The sequence below is a fragment of the Phacochoerus africanus genome, chromosome 15, assembly GCF_016906955.1.
Source record: "Phacochoerus africanus isolate WHEZ1 chromosome 15, ROS_Pafr_v1, whole genome shotgun sequence".
Classification (NCBI taxonomy): domain Eukaryota; kingdom Metazoa; phylum Chordata; class Mammalia; order Artiodactyla; family Suidae; genus Phacochoerus; species Phacochoerus africanus.
In genome coordinates this window covers 22,816,305-22,842,950 of record NC_062558.1, presented here as the reverse complement: position 1 = coordinate 22,842,950, position 26,646 = coordinate 22,816,305, and the positions used below count along the sequence as shown (strand labels likewise).

Sequence of the window (26,646 nt, the reverse complement as noted above, 5' to 3'; positions counted from 1 at the left end):
GCCATCTCTGAGAGCTGGGAAGGCTTCTGGAGATAGCCGCAACCTATCCCCGAGAATGTCTGGTCCTTGCCACGTGGGGTGCTTGCTCGCCCCCAGAGCTGGGAGCCCTGCCCTGTAGCCTGTGGCGCCACACCCACCACCCATTGCAGCGGAGGGATTCTTGTCACCTCCGAAATAGAGAACACAATGTCACAAAAAGAGGTTTCGCTTTCCCAAGAGCATTTATTTATGAAACGTTCGCTAGTTTAACTGATGTCAACATTTTTCCACAAGTGTGTTAGAAATGAAAGGGCCAAAGAGCAAATAAACCACTCTTGGATTAATGTACTGTTCGGCCAAAACACTGCTTAAGGGGAGTTCCCATTGTGGCTCAGTGGCTTACAAACCAGATGAGTATCCATGAAGATAAAGGTTCCATCCCTGGCCTTGCTCAGCGGGTTAAGGATCCAGTGTGACTGTGATGTAGGCAGGCAGCTGACGCTCCAATTCGACCCCTAATCTGGGAACTTCCATATGGCATGGGTGCAGCCTCCCGCCCAAAAATAAATTGCTTGAAATTTTGATAGGATATTTGCCTGGGCACAGGTGAGAGATCTTCCTGAAAGCTTAGAATGATTAACATGTGGTTTCAAAAATAATTTATTTCATTAAATTTTAAAAAGACAAAGTCACCATAAGATACATGACAATGCATTCATTCACTGGAACCGGGGCCACCTCATATAAACAATGGTCAAAGAAGGCCTAAACTTCAGAAAACAGGAACAGCAGTCTGCAAAATTAGGGCAAATCACTATTTTAATTTCCATCTGAATATTTACAACAATATACAGGACGGCATGGTCAAATTTTAGAGAAAACAGTTCACTGCTATGACTGTATCTGTATTCTGATTGCTTTGAGAACACAGATGCCTTTTTAAAATGCCATTTGGTTTTTAGAACAGAATGTTTTTCTGTCTTACATATTGGTTGTCTGCTACACAACAAGTGAAAACATCCTGTTTAACAACTTTTTGAGTTTTAAACTCTAAATCTTGGTTCCAGTCTTCCTGACCTGTCTCTTTGTTACCATGTGAAAGAAAAGCTGCTTTAAAACAAGTTTCAATTCAGAATTTTTAGGAATAAAAAGGAATCTCACGTCTCCTTCCTATCGCTGGATAGCCTCAAAAAGTAAGTTCAAGAGAATCAAAAGTGATTTACAAAAGGCACCAAAGTCAGCAGAAGCACTGGCAGTTTTCACTTTGGACCAGACACTGGAAATGTCCCCAGATTACAGCTTCCTGCAAGCTGGCATTGCTAACACCCGGGAGAGACAGCCCTTCAGTCGGCTGTAGCATCTTAGGCATCCTTGGCACATGGAGACCCCCAGATTCTGTGCACAGACCCTCCAGGAAGTACAAACAAGGGGAAGGGCAAGGCTAAGACAGACCACACTCACGAGCAGCGCAACTGGGACCAGATACGCCCTCCAAAGTAAACCTTTAGTTTCTGTACTAAAAACGTGATGCTCTCTCGTAAAGGAAATACAGCTGAAGTGAATGCTAAAATATGGGATGCATTTCAAAACCAGAGAACAACTTACACATTACTTTATTACCACGCATGGGCAGCTAAATAAGGGGCACTGTGTGAGGTCAAGTGCGGGTGAGAAAGAGACCACCTCTGAGTGACTGCTGGTGAGTGAGTTCTGTGTGACTATTTGCACAACTGCCAAGGGCTAGATTTCTTCCGAGAAAAGCTACTTTTATCTTCTGGTGACTAATTTCAGTGATTACAAGCATTGCTGCAAGTCTGAGACATTCAAGGTTCTTTTACTCCCCAACATCCATCTGTCAACTTTTCTAACCAACAGGGTCAACTGGCAAGCAAAGAGGATTTTCTATCATGAACTGGAAAGTCAAGACTCCCCAAAATTCACCTCTGCCTTAAGAACAGAGGTGAAATGAGCGCAGCTCCCATGGGGGTACTGCTGATGTGGGCACGCACTTGGCCTTTCTGGCAAGCAGGCTGCCTGGTGCCTCTGTGTTCCCTGTGCGTCGAGGGGTGGCTAATAACTAAGGTTGTCACTGCCATGTTGACACTTTTCAGAACATTTCTGTCTGCGTCTGCTTTCATCAACTTCTCCCAAAATATCAGAAGATTACATTTATATAGAATATTTTTTGCGTTTTCTAAAATTCTCTTATCCTCTAAAGGAGGACTGATAAAATAATCAGGATGTGTTCTTTTTTCGGTGAAATTTTAGCAAGTTACACATTACCTTTCTTCTTTTGAAAACCAAAGGACGATTGTGCTCTACAAGGTCGCGAGCTGGGCCAAGCGCGCCATCCTGCGGAGCTGGCCCCCGTTCGCAGGGCTGTAGCGCCCAGGGCTGCCCAGGCCAGGAGAGTGGGGCGCAGGGCCGGGCTTCACAGGGCTGCCCACCGTGGGGCTGCTTCTCCCAGGGCTGCTGAGTGGAGGGCCCCCAAGGTCCAGCAGCTGAGACTTCCATTTCCCTTTCGTCGCAGGGCTGGGCCAGCTGGGGAACGAGAGCAGCCAGTCAGCAAGGTGCTGACCAGACAGGACTTGGGCCCCCACACCCAAGCCCCAGGGACCACCAAGGCTCCAGGAGAGGCGCACTAAGCCTCAGAACCAGGGGCCTTGGAGAGTCAAAGCTCATGCGATTTCCTGCATGAGCTGCGGGTGACCCTGCGCAGAAACCCTGACCACCCCTCCCTGCACCCACCACCGTGGGCATCACCTCTCCCGCTTTGCCACCTGCAGCCACACATCAGGGGAGCTCTCTGATGGGCCTGACAGTGGTCCAGATGAAACTTTGTACAAATGTAGCTACTGACGCCCCCTGTGTAACGCCCACTGGTACCTCTGTCTGTCTGAGGGGGAGAAGCCCAGGACGGCACTCTTCCACCTGTGCACAGCTGGGTACTGCTGAGGGTCCACGTCCGCGTTCTCCAGAGCTGCCAGAACATCCCGATCCAGTTTTGATGGTTCCTCTCTAGAAGGCACGAGAAAAAGGAGGAACCACCATGATAACAAGCACAGACATCTGAGAGTTCCCTTGTGGCTCAGCGGGTTAAAGATCTGGCAGTGACAAACTGCTGTGGTGTGGGTTTGACCCCTGGCCTAGGAACTTCTGCATGCTGCAGGGGGCGAACCGAAAGAAAATAAGAGAAAAAAGCACAGATGTCAAGCACCACCACAACCTTCAGGCAGAGGAATACGATCTAGGCTGCGGAGAGGCCCAGGTGGGGACAGTGGAGGCGATGTGCTGAGGGGACGGGTCCTGCTGTGAAACTGCCTTCTGCATAGTCCCACCCCGAGGACAGCCGAGCAGAAGCTGGGGACTAAGATCCTGGCAGCCCTCCTTCCTAAAATGAACTAAACTCCTAGCACAGCTGGGTCACTCAGGAAGTAAAGCAGACACATCGAGGATGCCAGCCCTGACCCACTTGGAAGACCCAAGGACTAGAGATGCAGGTCTGCCAGATTGCGGGTTGAAGCAGGCCTCCTCATGTTCCCACCCACTGCTCCACGTTCATGTGCATGCCCCGTGATGGTGTGTGTATGCCCCCTAATTCGTACCCAGACAGGAAGCGCCTCTGGACTGGGTCCTGTGAGGCATGGACCCCCGAGGGCCCTGAAGTCACAGAACCACAGCTTTTCTGGGCCGCAAGCCTGGGGCTGGTGGGACCCAGGTACAAGTTCGCAATCCCAGCTGACATCTCGCTTTCTGTCCTCATCTGCGTCTCTCCGGGAGGGTCAGCAGCTGGGAGTCCAGACCCGTCACCTTCTGCACTCACTCCTGATGCCAGGATCTTCTCTTGAGTTTTCGAGTTTTTCTTTGGTGTCTTAGAAAAGCTACTTTCTAGATTCTGCAAATTCAGTTTATCAAACTCAACAGTCAAGCCAGAGACAGGAGACAGGAAAGCTTCCTCCCCAACTGGGGCCTTTGGCCTCTTCCCCCCCAGGGTCTTGCCCTCACTCAGGGGGCTGCAAAACCCATTTTTGTTGCTGTGGGGAATGGTGGGGGCGGAGGCTTCTATGAGTTCTGACTTCTGCTCGGAGGGGTGGATGTTACACCCTGAGGCTCTGGAAGCAGTGACTGCAGGCTGTGTGCTGCTTCGAGCAATGTTTTGCCGATTTTTGATCTCTTCCAAGCTCACATCCTCATCCTCATCTAGAAACGCCCCCACAGAGATGGAGTTGCTGCCCTTCCTGTGACGGCCTGTGGGGGAAAAAAGGCAGCCCTTCAGGGTGTGGGTGAGAGGACGCGCAGGGTGCCCCCAGGCACAGTCACAAAACCCCAGCCCAGGTCCTTCTCATTCAAAACCTCCTCCTCAGATTCCAAGACAGAAAACCACCTCCTTGAAAAAGGCTGGCAGGACCTTGCACACAGAAATACAGCCTCCGGGCCCAGCTCTCCTCCCTCCAAGGCAGGGAAACAAGGAGGAAGCCGGCTGGTTCCCAGGACACAGCCCATGTTCTTACCGAGGGCTGAAGTGTCCTCCTGGCGACAGGCTGAGTTTTCTCCCATGTCTTGTTGGGGCTTTTTGCCTACTTCCTGCTGAGTGAGATATTCTTCTAGTTTTTGCAGGCCTGCCTGGGAAGACAGATCAACAAAACAGCCCAGAAAGTCCCAGTATTCGACCCAGGGATACCCCAGCTCATGAGCCAGCTCTCTGAAAGAATAAAGCACAGTTAACCGGTTGTGAGACCAGGACAAAAACTCACAGAACTGCCTACACAGAAAGGAGCCTGATGCTGACAGTGCCAAAGCAACGCCTGTGATCTTGGTCTGGATTTCACTTCACCCTAAATTTGGGGCTGAAGCAGCCGCCCTCCCAGGGTAAGAGCGAGCACAGTTTCCCTCTAAGACTCTGCCATGTTATGGAATGAGCCAACAAGGCCACTGGGGAGGAAGGAGACTCCGACCCAAACGCACCATTCACACTGACACTCAGGAGAGCTAGAGAGGGTCAACTGTAAAACTCCACTAATGGAGACCTTTTTGTTTTCATGAAACAACGGCATAAAGTTGGAGATGATTCTGGTTTGGGCCAGACATAAACGCGTAGAAGCCCTTTTCACTTTTGAGTTGTAAACCTAACACTGGGCACATATATTTTGAGAAAAAGTTCTAAAATGACTCAACTAAGTTTAATTTGATTACACCGTAAATTACCTTCTTGACTGGGGAAGGAATGCTTTCCAGGCACTTCTTTACTAGTACTTTCTGGCCACGCCCTCCTCTGATGCTCAGCACCTACCACACACTCACTGGTGCCTCTCAGACACCCCTCTGCCCCGGAGGGACTGTTTGACTGAGACGTTTGCTGCATGAGCTGCAGCCTGCACCTTTACAAGGACTTACGGCCCTCACACTCTCCCAGTAAACTCGATCTGGGAACTACCATTGGGAAGGCAGCTGCAATTCTCTAGCTTCAATCTCACTCACACAAGCGCACAGCGTCCAAAATGATGGTCACTTAGGGCCCTTTAAGTACCTTCCCACTCTCTCAATGCCTCTTTCTGGATCCGATTTCCTGACACTGTGGAAGAAGCCTGCTTTCTCTCGAGGCGGGGTTTTCCAGAGTCGGCGAAAATCTTCTGCCTACGAAAGAGAGGGTGTGTTGAGCTATGCTCTGCACCCAGGTCACCTGGTACCGTAAAGAGCCACCAGCACCACAGGCACCTGCCTCAACCTGCAGGCAATGTGCCCACCTGTCCTGGAGCCAAGAGACCAACCCGGCCTTGGGTAACGGTCAGAGCTGCACCAGGAGGCCCCAAGGGAGACACTGTAGAGGTGCCACCCTGAGCCCCAAGTCACTTTCCCATCACAGGAGAGGAAGATAAACGTTGGTGCTTTTCATGTTTTATGGAAAATAAATATTGCTGCTGCTGAATCTAATCCTAACATTTTTGTAGTTTCGGGTAACTAATCATTGAGAAAGTTTTTCAACAAGAGAAAAGATTATAGACAGGTCAGTGTATGAAGGACCTCCTTCTGGAAGGTGAAATTCTGAGTAACAGTGAACTTCCAAGACTCCTGAACAGGCAGCCTAGCTAGCAGGTCAAGATGCTGGCACAGGTGGGGAGCCAGGTGACGCTGGCCAGGGGAGGGTCAGCCACGTTAACCTGGCTTCTTGGAAGCAAGGGCTCATCACACACGGGCCCTGGCTAATAGGTGAGGGACAGGATCAAGACACACCCTCAGTGAAGGTTCTGAAGCCCCCTTGACAATGCACTGGGGCTCTGCAAGAACTGGTCTCTATGACCAAGCACAAAGCGAGGGGTTGGACAGGCCAGCACTTCCGACAGGGATAGCCAGGAGCTTGTTCCAGAAGCTTCCACAGAAGCTCACCTTGGACGGACTCAGGGGCCCCGCAAAGGCTCGCAGGGTCAGGACAGGGTCTCTGGGGCCACCTCCGCTGTAGCCTATGTGAGAGGCTTCACCCGTCTGGTCCGAAGACCACAGCTCCCCGATCACTGGAGAAGACGTGTCCTCTGCTCTCAGGAGGGGCACATAGTAGTGACCTAGGCAGAGGAAACACACCACCTGAACAGGGTGCCTAGACAGCCTGTGCCTCAGTGGACATCAGGCCTCCCGGAATCAGCCAGAGAAACAGCACATTCATCACCCCCACAGGTTCTGCAAGCGAGGCAAAGGTGACAACAATAAAAAGGCTGGGAGTTCTCTTCAGTGGGTTAAAGATCTGGTGTCTCACTTCAGGGGCTCAGGTCATTGTTATGGTGCAAGTTTAATCCCTGGCCTGGGAACTTCTGATGTGGCTGAGATCTGGCATTGCTGTGGCTGTGGCACAGGCCAGGCAGCTTTAGCTCTTATTCGAACCCCAGCCTGGGAACTTCTCTATGCCACAGGTGTGGCCCTAAAAAATAAAAGAAAAAGAGTTTCTGTCGTGGCTCAGCATAAACGAATCTGACTAGTATCCATGAGGACGCAGGTTTGATCCCTGGCCTTGCTCAGTGGGTTAAGGATTCGGTGTTGCTGTGAGCTGTGGTGTAGGCTGCAGATGCAGCTCTGATCCAGCATTGCTGGGGCTGTGCTGTAGGCCTGTGGCTGCAGCTCCCATTCAACCCCTAGCCTGGGAACCTCCACATGCTGTAAGTGCAGCCCTAGGGGAAAAAAAAAAAAAAGAAAAAAATAAATAAAAGAAAAAAAGGAGAGTAAGGGAGAGCAGCAAACAGCTCCTCACCCAGGTCCTCACAAGGACTTGTGAACAAGAACAGTGTTTAAATGGGAGTGTGAGGAACATCATAGAGAAGTCACACTTCAACACAACCTCCCTTCCCAATTCCGTTCTTTTTCCTGTGTTATAATTTTACATCATTGATACACGTTTCTAGACAGACCTGAGTCACACGACACCTTGACATGAAGCCTGGAAAGAACAAAGGCTGCCTGTAGCCGCCACACAGGGTGGTGGGGCAGGAAGGCACCCTGAGAAGGCATGCTATTGACAGTGGAGGCTGTGACAATAAAAGTTCCTAAGAGTGGCCCCACTGACCCTGGGTTGAGTGGAGACCAACAGGGACTTGGATAGGAGTGGGAACGGGAGAAGCAAAAAAAGAGGTGAGCAGGAGGTAAGAGTGTCAAGTCCCCGAGGCAATGCTGCCTGGGCAGCGGGAGCACCAGGGACAGCATGACTGTGGCCAACTCCTCAGACTCACCGGAAACATCAGAGGAGGGCAGGGGGATCCCTGCTTCACCTCTACCACCTTCGCTCTCTGATGTCTGCGAGCACAGAGGCTCCTGACGGGAGGTATGAAGCCCTGGGAAGCCGAGGCGAGTCTCGAGGGCCTGGGCAGGAGGCGCCCCCTTCCCCACCCCCAGGGCCTGAGAAGCTGGGGAGGACAGGGCCCTGGACAGAGGGCGGCAGCCAAAAGGGTGAGGGAGCGACAGACAGACAGAGCGATGTCGGCCGTGCCCAAGAGGCCTGTGGAGGCTGAAGGCTGAGGCTGTGAGCAGCAGTCAAGTGACGACCTGGCCTCTCCGAAAAGGGAGGTGGGAGAAAGGGTAACTGTGAGGGGTTCATGGGGGCCGCTTCACTCCCACTGCACGGCCAGGCTGCTCCCCAGCACCCTCCCCATGGGGGCCTCACTCCCCACCTTACCCTTTAAATAGTCTCTAATCCGCTCTTTTAGTTCCATGGATTTATTTTTGCTTCTTTCACAAATAACCTATTCAAAAAAAAAAATTTGGTGAAACACTCTAACTTTTCATAACAGTTTCTTACCATGAAAATGATTTTATAAAAGCAAGTTTTAAAGTCAAAACAAGGCCAATGTCCTAATGCTGAATACTTCATAAAGCCCAGAGTCAAAAAAAAAAGTGTGTGGAACAGTGTAATTTTCCTTCTAGAATGTTCGGTAAAGACCAAGTGCTGAGGACAAGAACAAACTCTGAGATTATGAGTGAATTTTTACCTTTTCCTTATGCTGCTCTACAATCTCCTAATTTTCTTTCTCTCTCTTTTTTTTTAAAGGCCGAAACTTCACCATACAGAAGTTTTCCTGAGCCCAGAGTTGAATCTGAGCCACAGCTACAATTTATGCCAGATCCTTTAACCCACTGTGCTGGGCCAGGGATTGAACCCATGCCTCTGCAGAGACCTGAGCCACTGCAGACAGATTCTTAACCCACCGCACCACAGTGGGAACTTCTACATCTAATTTTCTGCAAGAAAAGGAAATTTTAGGGTGCACCATCAAGTCAGAGCAGAGACGCAGACATGCTGATACCTGTAGTTCTGTGCATTCCCTGCCTGGGAACCTGGGCACTACTGTTGGGCTGGAGTGAAACAGAACTCCTATCTAGCATGAACACAAATGTTTTATTTTTGCAACTATAGGAATAGATGTTCTCAGTCATTAGACAACTGTGAACACTTTAGCTATAAGCATTAAAAATAATAACCTTAAAATACGAAGGAAGGAACCGCAAAATTACCATCTTCTGGCAGCCTGTGGGAAAAAGCTGTACAGTGTACTCTTTGAGCAGTGCAGGTATTTTCTTTTTTTTTTTTTTTTTTTGTCTTTTTAGGGCTGCACCCACAGCACATGGAAGTTCCCAGGCTAGGGGTCAAATCAAAGCTGCAGCTACCGGCCTACACCACAGCCACAGCAACTCAAGATCCGAGCTACGTCTATGACCTCCACTGCAGCTCACAGCAACAGTGGATCCTTAACCCACTCAGCAAGGCCAAGGATCGAACCCGCATCCTCATGGATACTAGTGGGGCTCATTACTGTTGATCCGTGATGGGAACTCCCAGTATTTTCTTTTAAATTCTTTTAAAGTCTGTAACTGGCTGTGAGAGAGAGCCAATATTTTAGAAATGTCAGTTACTAAACTGCACTTTACATTGAAAAAATATCCATACATATGCACACAAAAAGTTCTGTCTGGTTTATGCAAAATAATAGCAATTTCTAAGCCATAGAATTGTCTGGCAAATTTTATTCTTTTTATGTGTATTCTATACTTTCTACAGATGTGGGCATTACTTCTGTATCATAGCAACTACAAAGGAGGCGCTCACTCCAGAACAGGACCACACATATTCTATCTCTAAAGGGCTGGCAGGCCCAGGCCAGTAACAGCTCTAACACGTGGGACAAATTAACCCATTTTCTGTTTCTGTTCAGGTCCACCTCCCTCGCCACCTCACTGCACAGAGGCACCTCTGCCCTCTCTAAGGTACATTTTACTCAACTGCCAATATAGATCATGACAAGGCCTGCTTCATAAGGCTGGAATGGGGCAGATAAGAATACATAGGAGGGGCTTAGGCAGCACCTGTTGCACAGTGAGCTGAACACACTGTCAGCTACTTTCAACATCCACCTCATCATCGCCAAGTTCACTCAATGATCCCCACCACCACCCTCCTCACTGTCACCATTTCCTTGAACACCACCATCCTCCTCACCACCACCACCATCACCCTGACCACCACCTCCTCTGTTCTCTCTGATGCTGAAGCATGCACAGAGGGAACTTGATAAAAGACAAAGTGAGCTGTTGAGAACAACCTCAACACGTGTCAGGAAAATAACAGCTGCAAACTGGGAAAGTTATTCCCCCTGGGGTCTGCAGACGCATCTTCTTCAGAGTCTCTCTTACTTTAACAATTGGGGTTCTAAGATGTGCCCACGGGGCAAACACAGTCACAAAGTCAGAGTTACTTCTGACCTCACAGGGGCCGTGATTGAGAACTGTAACTTTACGTATTTTCATTACTAACACCATGTAGTAATAGCATTTTACTTATTTATTTCCTTATTTATTTTTGGCTGCATCCATGGAATACAGAAGTTCCCAGGCCAGGAGTTCCTATTGTGGTGCAGTGGTTAAACGAATCCGACTAGGAACCATGAGGTTGCGGGTTCGATTCCTGCCCTTGCTCAGTGGGTTAAGGATCCGGTGTTGCCATGAGTGTGGTGTAGGTTGCAGACGCGGCTCAAATCCCGTGTTGCTGTGGCCGGTGGCTACAGCTCCGATTAGACCCCTAGCCTGGGAACCTCCATATGCCGCGGGAGCGGCTCAAGAAAAGGCAAAAAGACAAAAAGAAAAAGAAGTTCCCAGGCGAAAGATGAAACCAGTACTACAGCTGTAACCAGAGCCATAGCAGTGACAACACTGGATTCTTAACCCGATGAGCCACAAGGGAACTCCAGCAATAGCATTTTAATAGGTACTTACATCTTCAGGTGTTTTATCATATTTATTCCTTGGGTTTTTTACAATCAAAGGGTGTGAGGAAAGCACATTGACCACATCTGCATTCCCAAACTTGCAAGCAAAATGCAATGGTGTGTCGTAGCCCTGAGAGAGATGCAAAGGAAGAACATTTATTTCTTACATATACTTTTTCGTCTCATAAGGTTGTTTTAAGACTAAAAAAAGCCCAATCAAACAAAACTCCTCAAAAATAAAAGACCATAAAAAGACAATGTTTTTATAACTAAAATGTAACTGGCACACTAGCACACACCCCAGCACAGCACCTCACTTACTGTGTATCTCGTGCCCTGGGGAGCTTACAACAGAGCTGAGGTGACACCTGCTCAGCAAAGAGTGGCTTCAACAATGCAGAGCCCAGGACAATGTCTTAAAACCAATGCTCAAGAAGCAAAATAAACAGATGAAGGAAACATCCAAAATGAAGCAAAGGCCATGAATTGGTCTGTACCTAAAACTCTCTTTACTGGCTCATCCTCCAGTAAATGAAACTTGCCCCTCCTGATTTCTTGATATTTTTCGACGTTGACCCGCCCCTGCTGGTACCCTCCGCATGCCAGCTCCCCACAGCTGCTGCCACAGGCTTGGATGCAGAATGTCCAAAACAGAGCCCACTCATGGTTACCAGAGCATGGCCTGCAAGCCACATGCAGCTACTGCAGGTCCCAGCTTCAGCACCACCCCTCCCTCAAGCCACCTTGGCTGCGTCCCTCTGCTTCTCACCCAGGCTGCCTGCACTCAACACTCCCAGCTCCAGTCCAGTCCCCTCCACTGGGCGGCCCCAGGGAGCTCAGCTCCTTCGCTATGCCACATACCCTCTAGGGCCATCTCATCCCCTCAGACAACTTCTTATGTGTCTGACGACACTACCGCTTGCTCTGCTCACTCTCCCACACAACCTGTCCCCTGTCCGGGGTTGGTGAGCTTACTCAGTTCAGGGAGCATGGTAAACATCTGGGGTTTCGCAAGCCGTCTAGCTCTGCCTCAGTCATCCCACTCCACCCTTCTCTGTAGCTGTGCACAGAGAATGAGCAGAGTTGTGTTCCAATAAAGTTCCCTCTCTTTTTTTTTTTCTTTTTAGGGCCACATCTGAAGAATGTGGAAGTTCTAGGCTAGGGGTTGAATCAGAGCTGTAGCTGCTGGCCTAAGCACTTACCCTTATTCATTCAGTTTGTTCATACTTTGTCTGATACGCTGATTTTGCCCCTTCTATCCTATTTCATGCTTACTATTACTTTTATATAACTGCTGATTCCTCTTTAGGCCCACTCTAATTTTGCTAAATTTAGTAGTTATTCTTGCTTTCCAATTCCGCAGTTCAATGTACCATATGCACTATGTGTTACAAAATAATATATTACAACCCTAATTTTTTTTTTTTTTTTTTTGGCCCTGCCCGTGGCACATAGAAGTTCCTGGGCCGGTGATCAAACCCATGCACCACAACAGCAGTGACCTGAGCCACAGCACTGACAACACCAGGTCCTTAACCTACTGAGCCACCAGGGAGCTCCTCCAGTATGCTTTTCATTTATTTTTTTTTTTTTTGGTCTTTCTAGGGCTGCACCCTAGGCATATGGAAGTTCCCAGGCCAGGGGTCGAATTGGAGCTGCAGCTGCCAGCCTATACCACAGCTCATGGCAATCCCAAATCCTTAACCCACTGAACAAGGCCAGAGTCCTCATGGATACTAGTCAGATTCATTTCTGCTGAGCCACAATGGGAACTGCTCCAATATGCTTTTTAGTTTTTATTTTATTTTATTTTTATTTTTTGTCTTTTTGCCTTTCTGGGGCAGCTCCCGCGGCATATGGAGGTTCCCAGGCTAGGGATCTAATCAGAGCTGTAGCTGCCAGCCCTCACCAGAGCCACAGCAACGTGGGATTTGAGCCGTGACTGCAACTTCCACCACAGCTCACGGCAACACCGGATCCTTAACCCACTGAGCAAGGCCAGGGATCGAACCCACAACCTCATGGTTCCTAGTTGGATTCGTTAACCACTGCGCCACAACGGGAACTCCTCCAATATGCTTTTTAAATTCCCTTTCCTGCCAACCACAACTTTTCCAACACCTAGTACAATTCTTGGTTCTCAGCCATGCCTAGGTTTTCCCTTTAGGCACCATTAAAAACCCCCCCTCACAGGAAATACTCCTAATGTAACGTTAACCTCACAGGAAATACTCCTAATGTAACGTTAAATGGAAAGAGATGGAGTTTCCATTGTGGTGCGGCAGAAATGAATCCGACTAGTATCCATGAGGATGAGGGTTCAATCCCTGTCCTTGCTCAATGGGTTAAGACGCAGCTCAGATCCTGCATTGCTGTGGCTGTCGCATAGGCTGGACACCATAGCTCTGATTCGACCCATAGTCTGGGAACTTTCATATACCTCAGGTACAGCACCCCCCCCCCCAAAAAAAAAGAAAAGAAAGAAAAGAAAGAAACACACACAGAACACTAGCCTACAAGGCACCAGACCCTTTTTCCTTCCTTCCACCTCCAGCTTTTTGGCATCCTCCCAGCCTCCCATCAGCTCAGGGCTCTCTGCACAAAGGCCAGCAGAGAGGTGAGCTGAGCAGCCCTGCCCGGGCCCAGGTGCACTGTTCCTCTTTCTCCTGCAGGAACCGTCCCACCCGCCTCCTTCTAAGCACCATGACACCTGGGAACAGGAATGTGCCCCTCCTCCCAGCTGGCACGCTCAGATGCTAGGAACACACACAGCCCCCCCCACCCCACCCATCTCAGCTGAGACCACCCCACGACCCAGGGCAGGGGCAGCGCACCACTCTGTCGGGAGTGTTGAGGTACAGGTCCAGCACATAGCAGATGCGCTTCTCCAGCATGTGCGGCTCGTCGTCCGGGTACATGAGCCGCATGAACTCGGGGTTCTCCAGCGTCTCTAGGGTCAGCTGACATAGGGCAGCCTGGTTCTCCTTGGCAGCCACATGCAGGACGTTGTACCGACAGCCCTCCTGGAAGACAAGTGCAGACCCTGAGCATCACTCTCATCAGCTGCAGCCTCCACGCAAATGAGGCCAGAAGCAGACTCACCTGGACGATGGTGGGGTTGTCCCCGGACCCGATCAGATACCGGGGGTTGCTCCAGATGAGATCAGAAAAGGTGTCTTCCTCTCCCTTCTCCACAGCTCTCCGAAGCTTGGCGGTGAGATCCTGCGTCCGGGGATTCTTATAACTGTTCGCTCGCTCTCTGTTTGCGGCTTCTGACTCAGACAAGTACAACCCATCTGTTATGAAGAGACAGAAGTTAAGAACATTCAATTTCACAAACATTTCCTCATCATCCACTATGTGCTACACTGAATGCAATCCTTCGCACAGAGGCCGATCTAGCTGGGAGTAAATGGCAAGAAACAATGAGGAGTTCCCTAGTGGTGCAGCAGGTTAAGGATCTGGGATTGTCACTGCTGCAGCTTGGGCTGCTACTGCGGCAAGGGGTCAGTCAATCCCTGGCGTGGGAACTTCCATGTGCTGTGGGTGTGGCAAAAAAAAAGAAAAAGAAAAAGAAAAAAATGATGCTACACAGCAGACACAGCATGACGTGTACTGGCTCTGGCAACAGCTGCAGCACATAAGGGAAGAGGCATCTACGCTCGGTGGGGGAGCAGGGCACCATCTACATTCGCAGAGCACAGGAAGTACACTTCCAAGTGCAGGGAAAATCCTCAGAAAGGCAGTGAGCATTGAGGGATTTCGCTGGTTTAATCACAGCATCTGTGGATGTGTGACAGCAATCTTGAGGCATTTTCACAAACTGTGGAGAGGGAAACCCAGAAATGTTTGAAATTATTCTAGCTATCATGGAAGAAATGCCGAGGAGAGGGGACAGAGGAGGCACAAGAGACTCTCAACCGAAGGACAACTTTCTGGAAGGAAAGGAGAGAATTCCTTGGGAACCCCAGCCAGCCTGGGATGCTCATGGTGGGCACCAGACCGAGGCCAGGCCACTGGGGTTTCCTCCAATGCCAACTGCAAAGGCCCTTCAGCAGATGCTGGTTCTGAGCTGGGAGTGGGCGTGGCTAGGTTTCTGGCTAGACGGCTCCTGCAGGCGAGCCTGATCACTGCAGAAGGATCTGTGGCCAAGCAGGTGCTACAGTCCTCCACAGAGGTGGGAGGTGCAGCCCCAGGGGGAAGCAGTGAGATCTCAGCCTTTAAAAAGGCCCTGAATCCACAAGGCAGCAGGGAAGGAGAGTGCAAAGTCTCCGTAAAAAAGGCCTCAGCAGCTCTGGGGTCACAGTGGCTGCCCCACCCACACCAGCCAACTGACCCATCCTCCAGCTATTCCATGGCCGGGCCTCAGTGCCCTACTCCCAACACCCTGGACTTCTAAGGTGGAGAAAAACTAGACACAAGGAAAGAGGGCACAAAAGACCCAGGGGAAATCTGATAGTAATGCTAAGACATGAACCTTGGCATAAAATTACCTTTTTTTTTTTTAATTACAGCCACACATGAAGCATATGAAAGTTCCTGGGGGGGCGCAAATAGGAGCCACAGGTGCAACCTATATCATAGCTGCAGCAATGTTGGATCCTTAACCCTTAGCTAGGCCAGGGATTGAACCCACATCCTTAGAAAGATGTCTGGTCCTCACCCCACTGAGCCACAGTGGGAACTCCTATAATTTACCTTTTAACCCACCATTGCTAAAGAGTGGTGTCATTTTCACAGGAGAAAGTGGTAAAGAGGTTTTGCTTGGAGAAGGGAAATAATCACAAATTCCTCTAGCAAATTTCTCAGCATCTTCTCTGCTTGTAAAAGCTTTAAATCGAGATCCTTTGATCATTTTGACAGCTTGCAAGGCTTCCTTTTTATCTTCATAAACATGAATCCTTTCTGTGCAGGAAAAGCAACAAAGGAAAACTAGAGATAAATTACTGGAACAATTGTCACTTAATTCACACCTGAAGCCCTGGGTGTGGTAATCAACAACTGTTACTTGTTGTCTGTCTGATTTCTCCCTTTTTTTTTCTCTTTTTAGGGCCACACCTGCGGCATATGCAAGTTCCCAGGCTAGGGGTCAAATTAGAACTGAAGCTGTCGGCCTATGCCACAGCCACAGTAACGCCAGATCCGAGCCACCTATGCAACCTATACTGCAGCTCAAGGCAACACCAGATCTTTAACCCATTGAGCAAGGCCAGGGATTAAACCTGCATCCTCATGGATACTAGTCAGGTTCTTAACCAGAACAATGGGAACTCCTGATTTTTCTCTCATTAACAGTTCAGATTTCAATTTTTATTTATTTATTTATTTTGTCTTTTTGCCATTTCTTGGGCCACTACCGCAGCATATGGAGTTTCCCAGGCTAGGGGTCAAATCGGAGCTGTAGCCGCCGGCCTACACCAGAGCCACAGCAACGAGGGATCCGAGCTGCATCTGCAACCTCCACCACAGCTCACGGTAACGCCGGATCCTTAACCCAATGAGCAAGGCCAGGGATCGAACCTGCAACCTCATGGTTCCTAGTCGGATTCGTTAACCACTGCGCCATGACGGGAACTCCAACAGTTCAGGTTTTTAATCTTGAAGACAATGGGCTTCAGTTAGCCAAAAGAACATAATAATCATGACCACAGATATGTGCATAGATATGATACATATTCTATACTTAAATAGGTAGTTTTATATCCAGGGATACTATTTCATACTAAAAAACAAAATTTACAACTATGAATAAAAATAAAAATAAAAAGTTGAAAACTATGACATTACCAAAGAATATAAGAGAAATTTTAAATATAATTTTGGGTGGAGCATGCCTTTCTATTCATGCCAAGAAACCCAGAATACATTAAAAAAAAGGAGTTCCCTAGTGGCTCAGCAGTTTAAGGACCCAGTGTTATCACTGCTATGACTCAGGTCAATGCTGTGGCTTGGGTTCCATCGCTGGCTTGGGAACTTCCACATGCTGTGGGTACAGCCACAAAAAAAAAAAAAAGAAAAAGAAAAAGGAGGCTCCAATTATGTAAAAATATTAACATTCTGTAGGGGAACTACCATGATCAAGTTCTGTACAAACTCATAGGCTCATAAAATACAAATGACAGATTGGGAGAATAAATTTTTAACTGATACAACAGAAGAATGATAATGTTAACTGGCTCATAAAAATGGTTAATATACATGACCAAGCAATTCATCAAATAAATACAAATAGACTATCACCAAATAAATAAGGTGACAACAAATAACAAGTGTTGGTGAGGATGTAGAGAATGGGGAGCCCTCATGCACTGTTGGTGGAAATGTAAATGGTGCCAGCCACTATAAAAAAAATAGTATGGAGGGTCCTCAGAAAGATAATACAACTACCATTTAATCTAGCAATTCCACTTCTGGGTATTCAGCTAAAGACATATGAAGACTAATCTAAAAAGACATATGTTCATAGGAGCATAATTTACAATACCTAAGAAATGGAAGCAACCCAAAGTCCATCGTTGGATGGTTAAGGAAAATGTGATATATATATATATATCTGTGTGTGTGTATACATACATATATATATACAGACACATACACATACATGCACAATGGAATACTTAACTCGGCCATAAAAAAGAATGGAATCTTGCCATTTGTGGGCAATATGGATGGATAAGGAGGGCATTTTGCTAAGAGAAATGAGTCAAAGACAAACATTGTGTGATTTCACTTATGTGGAATCTAAAAAACAAATGAACAAACAAAACAGAAACAGAATCACAGATACAGAGAACAAACAGGTGGTTGCCAGACTGGGTGGTTTGGGTGGGAGGATTAGTGAAAAAAGTGAGGGAAAGTAAGAGGCAAAAACTTCCAGCTACAAAATAAATGAGTCACAGGGGTGAAATACACCGGATAAAAATAATAATAAAAAGGTAATCAACCTAAAACAAGATAGAGGTTTCCCTTATTTGAAAGACAAAAAAGAAAGTTTAATAACATGCAGAAAGGAGTTCCTGCTGCAATACAGCAGGATAAAGATCTGGCATTGCCACAGCTGTGGCTTAGAGTGCAACTACAGCTTAGATCTGATCCCTGCCCTGGGAGCTCCATATGATGTGGGACAGCCAAGAACGAAAACAAAGGAAAAAAAAAAGTGGAGTTCTCTTGTGGTGTACCAAGTTCACAATCCAGCATTATCACTCCTGTGGCACGGGTTCAAACATCCATATGCCATGGAGATTACCACCCCCCAAAAAGTATATTTGGACCCAGCACCTCTATATACCAATTTCATAAAAATAAAGACAGTGTACATACATACATATATATTTATATTTATGTTAAATGTATTTATTTTTGGCTGTGCCCATGACATACAGAAATTCCCAGGCCAGGGATTGAACCCGCACCACAGTAGTAACAACACCAGATCCTTAACCCACTAGGTCACCAGGGAATTCCTGTTTATGATAAACTTAAAATTATTAAAAATAATAACAGTAAAGGAGTTCCCATTGTGGCTCAGGGGGAACGAACCCAACTAGGATCCACGAGGACTCAAGTTCAATCCCTGGCCTTGCTCAGTGGATTAAAGATGTGGCATTGCTGTGAGCGGTGGTGTAGGTGCAGATACCGCTCAGTTCCATGTTGCTGTGGCTGTGGTGCAGGCCTGAAGTTGCAGCTCCTATTCAACCCCTAGCCTGGGAACTTCCAAACACTATGGGTGTGGCCCTAAAAAAAAAAAAAAAGACTCAAAAATAAATACATAAAAAAAGTCTAAATTTGAATATAAATAAACAAGTAGGATCAATACATTATATATACTTTGTTTTATAAAAAGCAACTTTACTGTAATCAATATCAAATTTTCATTAATTCTACCCAAAGCTATCAATTTTTTTAAATTGTAATTCTTTGATGTTGAGGAGTTCCCATCGTGGCTCAGGGGTTAACAAATCCGACTAGGAACCATGAGGTTGCGGGTTCAGTCCCTGCCTTTGCTCAGTGGGTTAACGATCCGGCGTTGCCGTGAGCTGTGGTACAGGTCGCACACGGCTCGGATCCCACGTTGCTGTGTCTCTGGCTTACGCCAGTGGGTACAGCTCCCATTCGACCTCTAGTTTGGGAACCTCCATATGCCACCAGAGCGGCCCAAGAAATGGCAAAAAAGACAAAAAAAAAATCTTTGATGTTGAAAATTATACCTTCATTGGCCATTTGTATTCATTTAATATAAAAGCTGATCAGGTTATGGTAAAAAAGAAAAAAGGGAGAGAGATGATTAATCAAAAAAATGGAGCCAGTCAATAAATACTTGCAAAGTATGTCTCTGTTAGAGTCCAATTTTCTTATTTATTATTTATTTGCTTTTAAATAAGCGCCCTCGGCATATGGAGGTTCCATATGGAGCTACAGCTGCCGGCCTACACCACAGCCACAGCAGTGCAGGATCCGAGTCACGTCTGCAACCTATACCACATCTTACAGCAATGTCAGATCCTTAACCCACTGAGTGCAGGATCAAACCCGCATCCTCATGGATGCTAGTTGGGTTTGTTAACCCCTGTGCCACGATGGGCACTCTTAATTTCTAACAATTCCTATATAGATTTATAAAACACTCAGAATTCTGCATAAAAATATTAACTGGTTAATTTGGAGTGATGAGGTAATGGTAATGAAATGCTCCTTTCTCCTCCTCTGTAGTCTGTGGTTTTCTTTTTTTAATTTTTTTTTCTTTTTGCTTTTAAGGGCTGCACCTACAGCATAGGGAAGTTCCCAGGCTAAGGGTCAAATCAGAGTTGCAGCTGCCGGCCAAAGCCAAAGGAACACCAGATCCGAGCTGCGTCTGTGACCTATACTGCAGCTCAGGGCAACACCGGATCCTCAACCCACTGAGCAGGACCAGGGATTGAACCTGCATTCTCATAGATACTAGTTGGGTTCATTATCATTGAGCCACAGTGGGAACTCCTATTCAGTGATTTTCAAAATCACTTTCCCCTGGTATCTGTGCACCACCTATATAGAAAACGCCCACTTGTCACATTACCGTTTCTTGCCAGGGCGTCCTCATATGCCGGGCACACCCCATAGTACAGAGGCGGCTCTGCAGAGGCCCTCAGCATGGCTTTGTGGCTGCTGACCCCCGCTGAGGCACTGAAGGGCACCGAGCAGGTCTCAGACGTCATGGCATCTTCCTCCGGAGGATTCAAGCCCACACTATAACCAAAATCTCTGTCCTCAGAAAAGCTGACCTGCTCAGCTGGGCTCCCTACCGCAGACTTCATAATCCTTTGTGTGTCCTGGCCAAGGACGGTGGCACCCGTGGCGTCATGGTCAGAAGGGTGTGAAGGCAGTGTACTGTGCTCTAATAAAGCCTGAGCCAATTTCTTCTCGAAAATGAACCTTGTGGTTGATGTAATGGGTCCGCATTTCAATCCAGCTTTGAGAATTTCTTCTCTAAGGTCATCTGGATTCAGGAGTTTCAATCGAGCCAAGATGGTATCCATTGTCATTTCGCCTAGGCCCAAGATAAGAAAAGTCAAATTCATGGCTATAAGTACATCCTCTCTTAAATGAATTTAGCAAAGTTGCAGGATATAAGATTAGTGTACAGAAACTGATTGCTCTTTTATACACTAATAATACACTATCAGAAAGAAAAAGTAAAAAACAAATTCCAGGAGTTCCCATTGTGGCTCAATGGAAACAAATCCGACTAGCTTCCATAAGGACACAGGTTCGATCCTCAGTGGGTTAAGGATCCAGCGTTGCTGTGAGCTGTGGTGTAGGTCGCAGACAAAGCTTGGATCCTGCATTGCTATGGCTGTGCTGTAGGCTGCCGGCTGTGGCTCCTATTCGACCCCTAGCCTCAGAACTCCCATATGCTGAGGGTGCAGTCCTAAAATGCAAAATAATAATAATAATAATAAAATAAATAAATAAAATAAAATTTAAAAAAATTAGGGAAAGAAATAACTCGACATATAAACATATATCATCAAAACTGGGGTAAAGGGTTTTAAGAAGTGTTTAGATGAAATGACAGGATATCCAGGATTGGCTATAAATTACTCCAGGAGAGCAAAACAGAGGGGGCAATGACAGAAAAACAGGACTCACAAAATGCTAATACTTGTAGCTAGATGATGGATACTTTTGTGTATTTCTTCTTAAAGAACTTTTTATGATGCTACCTCTCACCTCTGACGCCTAGATTTCAGAAATGAATGGACTGCACAGGCCCCTCTACAGCTGCCACAGAACAAAGGATTCTACCCAGGGAGAGCCCCATGAGAGTCTCTGAATGAATGCTGGGTGTAAGGGCAACAGAGGTGATAAGGAACTGATATGAAAGGAACACATACAAGGCAAAGTTTGAAGAGTCGGGGGCAACTGGGACAGATGCTATGAATAAACAGAGGATCCTGGCAATATTCTCTTTCATGCTATCCCTGTGTCCTTACTCTAAAGATACTTTTTTTTTTTTTTAATTAAAAAACCCAGGGCATATGCAAGTTCCAGCCCAATCCGAACCACAGCTGTGACCTAGGCCACAGCTGCGGTAATGCTGGATCCTTTAACCCTTTAACCTACTGCACTAGGCCAGGGATCCAGCCCGCTCCTCCACAGCAACCTGAGCCATCACAGTCAGACTTTTAACCCACTGCACCAAAGGGGGAACTCCTAAATGTACCTTTTAATTAATCTTTGCCTCGCCCACATCATGCACAGGTTCCCACGCCAGGGATCGAACCCAAGCCACAGCAGTGATAACACTGAGTCCTTAACTGCTAGGCCACCAAGGAACTCCTAAAGCTACCTTTTTAATGTAGGCTAGTTTGAAAGGGGTTTTGTCCTCATAAGCAAGCAAGCCCTGAATAGAAAAATTACATGACATTATATCACTAACTTTGTGGCCTTGGGCAAGTTATGTAAACTCTAGGCCTCGATTTTCTCGTCTATAAAATGGACATCATAATAGCTCTGCTCCTTAGGCTGTAATGAGAATTAGATAAAATAATATGCGTTTGACACTGACAAATTATCCATAAATACCAGTTACAGCTATGCAGTTGCATAATATAGGCTTATGAATCTTGTAGACATGCTGAAAGTCAATCTGAATAAAAACACTCTGAATATATACACTCTGTTAATAATATTTTTAATACAACACACAAGAATCAGCCCATGTGTGGAAAAGAAAGAGAATATAAAGCAGTAACTAATGAGACTGGTTAGCTTCAGGGGAGGGTGGAGGTGCCTGCAGGGGAGGGTAGCACTTTTGTTTTTTAATGGCCACACCTATAGTATATGGAAGTTCCCAGGCTAGGAGTGGCAGATGCCAGCCTACACCACAGCCATAACACCACCAGATCCAAGTGCATCTGGGACCTACAATGCAGGATGCAGCAATGCTGGATCCTCAACCCACCAAGCGAGGCCAGGAATCAAACCCACGTCCTCATGGATACTAGTCAGATTCATAATCCACTGAGCCACAGTGGGAACTCTAGGGGGCAGCACCTCTGAACAGGACTTTGTATATGTTCTGACTTAGAAACAGGTTTGTGACTCACACACACACAAAACACAAACAAATAGATGGGATGAGACCCCCAAGTGGAATAGAAACCACAAGAAAAGAGCTCAACTGTATTACAAGTTAGTAATATAATTAGGGGGGGGAGAAGGAAGGCAGTAACTGAACAATAGTAATCCATGACCATGAGCTCCAAGAGTGAAGACAGAGAAAGAGCATACAAACACTAGAGTTGTCAGGTTCTCGCAGTGGTACAGGTTAGCAATTCTGAAGCTACATTAAATGCAAGTAACTAGATATACTGGGGGTAATGAGAGCCAGGCTCCTCACTGACAGAGAAGGGAGCTACAAATAAAGAGAAAGCTAGATAGGGCTCAGCAAACTTCTGCAAGGGGCCAGGAAGTAAACTATGAGGCTTTGTGACTCAAAGTCCCCTCAAGCACTAAGAATAGCCATAGATGAAAGAGTGTGGCTGCACTGCAAAAACTGGTAGGGGCCGAGTTCCCTGGTGGCTCAGAGAGTTAAGGGATCCAGCATTGTCACTGCTGTGGCATGGGTTTGATCGCTGGCCTGGGAACTTCTGCATGCCGCAGGCGCAGACAAAAAATTTTTTAAGAATAAAAAGAGGTTGGGGCTGGATTTGGCCAGTGGGCCATAGTCTGCTGACCCTTGGGTTAGAAAGAGAAGTATCTGCAAGACCTCCATCGATTGACAGAGACATAAATATACAGGTATACGAAATTGAGGTAGGTCTGCAGATTGGACAATGCTTTTTGGTTTCCTGTGATTCTGACTTGTCCTGTGATTATGTAAGATATGAACACCGGGGGAATCTAAGTGGATGTACACAGGATTTCTTTTAACTATTTTGACATAACTAAAAACACAGGAAGTTGAAAAGTAGTAGAAAGAGGTCCCGTGAACCCAACACACAGCTTCCCTCAATGGCAACACCTTAAACGCTGTAGTGCATCATCCAAACCTGGCAACTGCCATGGACACAGGACAAGGAGCAAGCTCAAGGGCCTCAGCAGTTTCTGCAATCACTCTTTTCTTGTGTGTCTTTGGATGTAGTTCCCTGTTGTCTCTCACAGGTATAGATTCACAGGTACCTGGTTAGTTAATGAACTGTTCCGTCACCACAAAGATCTCCTCCTGCTGCCTCTTTACTGTCACATCCAACCTCCTCCACTATCCCCTACCCTTGGCAACCACTACTTTGTCCTCCGTCGTTATATTTTCACCTTGAGAATGCTATATAAATGGAACTATATGCTACAAACTTTTTTTTTTTTGGCTATACCCACAGCATGTGGAAGTTCCTGGGCCGCAATAGCAACCCAAGCCACTGCAATAACAACACCAGATCCTTAATCTGCTGTGCCACAATCCTATGAACTTTTTTTTTAAGGGCTGAACCCACAACATATGGAAGTTCCCAGGCTAGAGGTCAAATTGGAGCTGCAGCCACTGGTCTACAGCACAGCCACAGCAACGCTGAGCTGCATCTGCGACCCACACTGCAGCTCATGGCAATGCCAGATTCCTAATCCACTGAGTGGGGCTGGAGGTTGAACCTGAATCCTCATGATACTAGTCGGGTTCTTAACCTCTTGAGCCACAACAGGACCTTCTCACTGTAGGTTTAATTTGTATTTTGCTATTGGCTGGTGATGTTGAACATCTTTCCACGTTTATCTGTCTATACTATTTTTGTAATTTTTTTAAATTCTAAAATGATCTGGGAGTTCCCACCATAGCGCAGCAGCAACAAATCCGACTAGGAACCATGAGGTTGTGGGTTTGATCCCTGGCCTCGCTCAGTGGGTTAAGAATCCTGCGTTGCTGTGAGCTGTGGCGTAGATCGCAGACAAGGCTCGGATCCGGCATTGCTGTGGCTCTGGCGTAGGCTGGCAGCAACACCTCTGATTAGACCCCTAGCGTGGTAACCTCCATGTGCCACAGGTGTGGCCATAAAAAGACAAAAAAAAATCCTAAAATGATCTTAGGAGTTCCCTTGTGGTACAGTGGGTTAAGGATCTGGGGTTGTCACTGCAGCACCTTGAGTCATTGCTGTTGTGAGTGAACTTGTACATGGCCTGGGCATGACCAAAAAAAGATTTTAAAATGAAAGCTACATTTTAAAAATAGGCGTTCCCATCATGGCTCAGCAGAAATGAATCTGACTAGTATCCGTGAGGAGGCAGGTTCAATCCCTGGCCTTAATCAGTGGGTTAAGGATCCGGAGTTGCTGTGAACTGTTGTGTAGGTCACAGATGCGGCTTGGATCCTTCGTCCCTGTGGCTGTGTTGTAGGCTGGCAGCTGCAGTTCCAATCTGACCCCCAGCCTGGGAACCTCCATATGCCGCACCTTCGGCCCTCAAAAGACATTAAAAAAAAAAAAAAAAAAAAACCGCGAAAAAGACTCCAAACTATAATCTCTTAGCCCCAGAACCCTACTGGCCTCACGCATCCTTTAGCTTTAGTGTCTGCATAATTTCTTGTCTCAGGTGTCCTGCACTGGATTTTTTGGCACAGTGTTGACAGCCAGCATGCTGGCCAAATCAGCATGCTATCACTAAAGGTGCCACCTAAAACTTTCCTAAGGGGATGAGATAAGGTAAAACAACCAGAAACTCAACAGGATGGAGGGCAAGCTGGACTCCATGTCAAAAGGCCTACACCCCCACCTGGCTTCTGCCTCGGACCTGTGTTATCTCTGCCGCAGCAAATAATCCTGGGACCTGTTTTCTCAGCTGTTAAGAAATAAGTCACGCGTAAGGACAACTTTAGTTCGGAGATTTCAAGATGAGATCATCAATTGTGCTATGTGCTAATAAAATTTTCATCTTCCCATCAAAGTATTAGAGGAACTCTAGCTTATCCTCCAGGAAGAAACCAGACCTGCGGGCAAGGGGTCCCGGATGCCCTCAATTGAGGTTCACTCGGCCTACTCAAATTAAGGCCTCAAACTAACTAAAGTGCTTGCAGACGCGGCACCCGAGCTTCCACTCTCACGGCTTTTCCCCATCTGTAAGTCAAGGACTCCGTAGTTTTACTCCAAGTCTCTTCCCAGAACACCGACTCCTGCCGGGGTAGGATCCAGGCCCCGAGAGAGGAGACCAGGGAGGGGAAGGGATGTGAATCCCGGGAGACAGAGGACCGGCCTTACCTGGATCTGGGAATGGGGCCGCGGACGCGCAGGGCAGCGGGTCGGGAGGTCCACTCCGGCCCAGGACCCGCGGCCGCCGGTCCAGCCGCCGCACCAGCCAGCGCACGGCGATCAGCAGCACTGAGGCACCCAGCAGCTCCCAGGCCAGCGCCGCCCACTCGGCTGCCGCCAGCCGGGGCCACAGCATTGCCACCGCTCGCCCGGTTGTCGCCGCCGCCGCCACCGCCGAGGGCCGCCCGAGGACCCCGCGTGCCGGGCTGTCCGCACCACTGCCTGACGGCGCCGCGCCCGACAGCGGCTGGCGCGGGGCAGAGTCTGCACGAGCGAAACAAGGCGCTCGTCCCCGCGCCCAGCAGCCAGACGAGGGAGTGCGGTCGCGGCCCCAGTCCCTACAGGCGCGGGGCGGGTAACTGAGCGGTCAGGCAGTGGCGCTGGCAGCCCGGCACGCGGGGTCCTGACGCAGGCGGGCGGCACCTGGGCGGGTCAAGGCGGGCCCAGACCTGGGGCGGGCAGCTCGGGGTGGGTCCCAGAGCGTGTCCAAACTCGGGGTGGGCAGCCCGGCGGAGGCGTAGTTAACGGCTGAGTCCGCGCGGAGGTTCAGGCCGGGCCCAGGTTTTGGTCGCGGCGGGAATCACAGATGAACCCACAGGGTTTCCCTGGAAAGACCAGGTCTGCGTTGCGCAGTGTGGACGTGCCTGCTTCGTCGGGTCAAAGCGACCATGATTCTACAGGCAAGCTTTGGATATTTTATTCTTAACTTTACAACAGCTAAATTACTGACAGCTTACGACTTTAGAGAACAAGTTTCTCCCACGTGAAGCAAGCCGACTGAACTGATACGTGTTAACTCTGCAGCGGACTCTTGTCTGTGTCCGGCTTCTCTGGCCGGTTAGATAACTCTCTTCGTACCCCAGCCCTGCTGGCACCTAAGTCTCCCAAGAAACGGAGGGGGTCTCGTAAGGCTTCAGGCTGTGCGACCCCATTTAACTCTCAGGGACAGATTGGGGAGTCGTCGCCGCGGGCCGGGGCGCAGCAGACTATAAAGAGACACAGGGAATTTTAGGGACCGGTGGAAACATTCATTCTGTCCTGATGGGGGGTGGACACAACTACCTAAGCTTGTCAGAACTCTCAGACATGTACGATAAAACAATGAATTTTACTCTATAATCCATGCATTAATTTTTTATTTTAATTTTTGCCAT

General features: G+C 47.8%; 1 protein-coding gene across 4 annotated transcripts; it reads right to left on the bottom strand.

Moving 5' to 3' along the window:
• Positions 1 to 621: 621 nt before the first annotated feature.
• ANKLE2 (ankyrin repeat and LEM domain containing 2) lies at positions 622 to 25,656 on the bottom strand. 4 transcript variants are annotated; one of them, XM_047762530.1, is made up of 13 exons: positions 25,442 to 25,656; positions 19,774 to 20,250; positions 15,417 to 15,623; positions 13,821 to 14,014; positions 13,553 to 13,741; positions 10,726 to 10,848; positions 8,135 to 8,201; positions 6,364 to 6,536; positions 5,507 to 5,613; positions 4,491 to 4,681; positions 3,585 to 4,227; positions 2,866 to 2,997; positions 622 to 2,520 (listed from the first exon to the last, which is right to left on the bottom strand). In XM_047762530.1, exons 1-13 carry the CDS (start codon positions 25,626 to 25,628, stop codon positions 2,298 to 2,300), a joined length of 2,913 nt encoding a protein of 970 aa, XP_047618486.1. In that variant the 5' UTR covers positions 25,629 to 25,656; the 3' UTR covers positions 622 to 2,297. The 4 variants fall into 4 exon arrangements, with proteins under 4 accessions (XP_047618486.1, XP_047618488.1, XP_047618487.1 ...); XM_047762532.1 differs by having other exon boundaries at positions 15,429 to 15,623; XM_047762531.1 differs by having other exon boundaries at positions 19,774 to 20,244.
• Between the last annotated feature and the right edge of the window lie 990 nt (positions 25,657 to 26,646).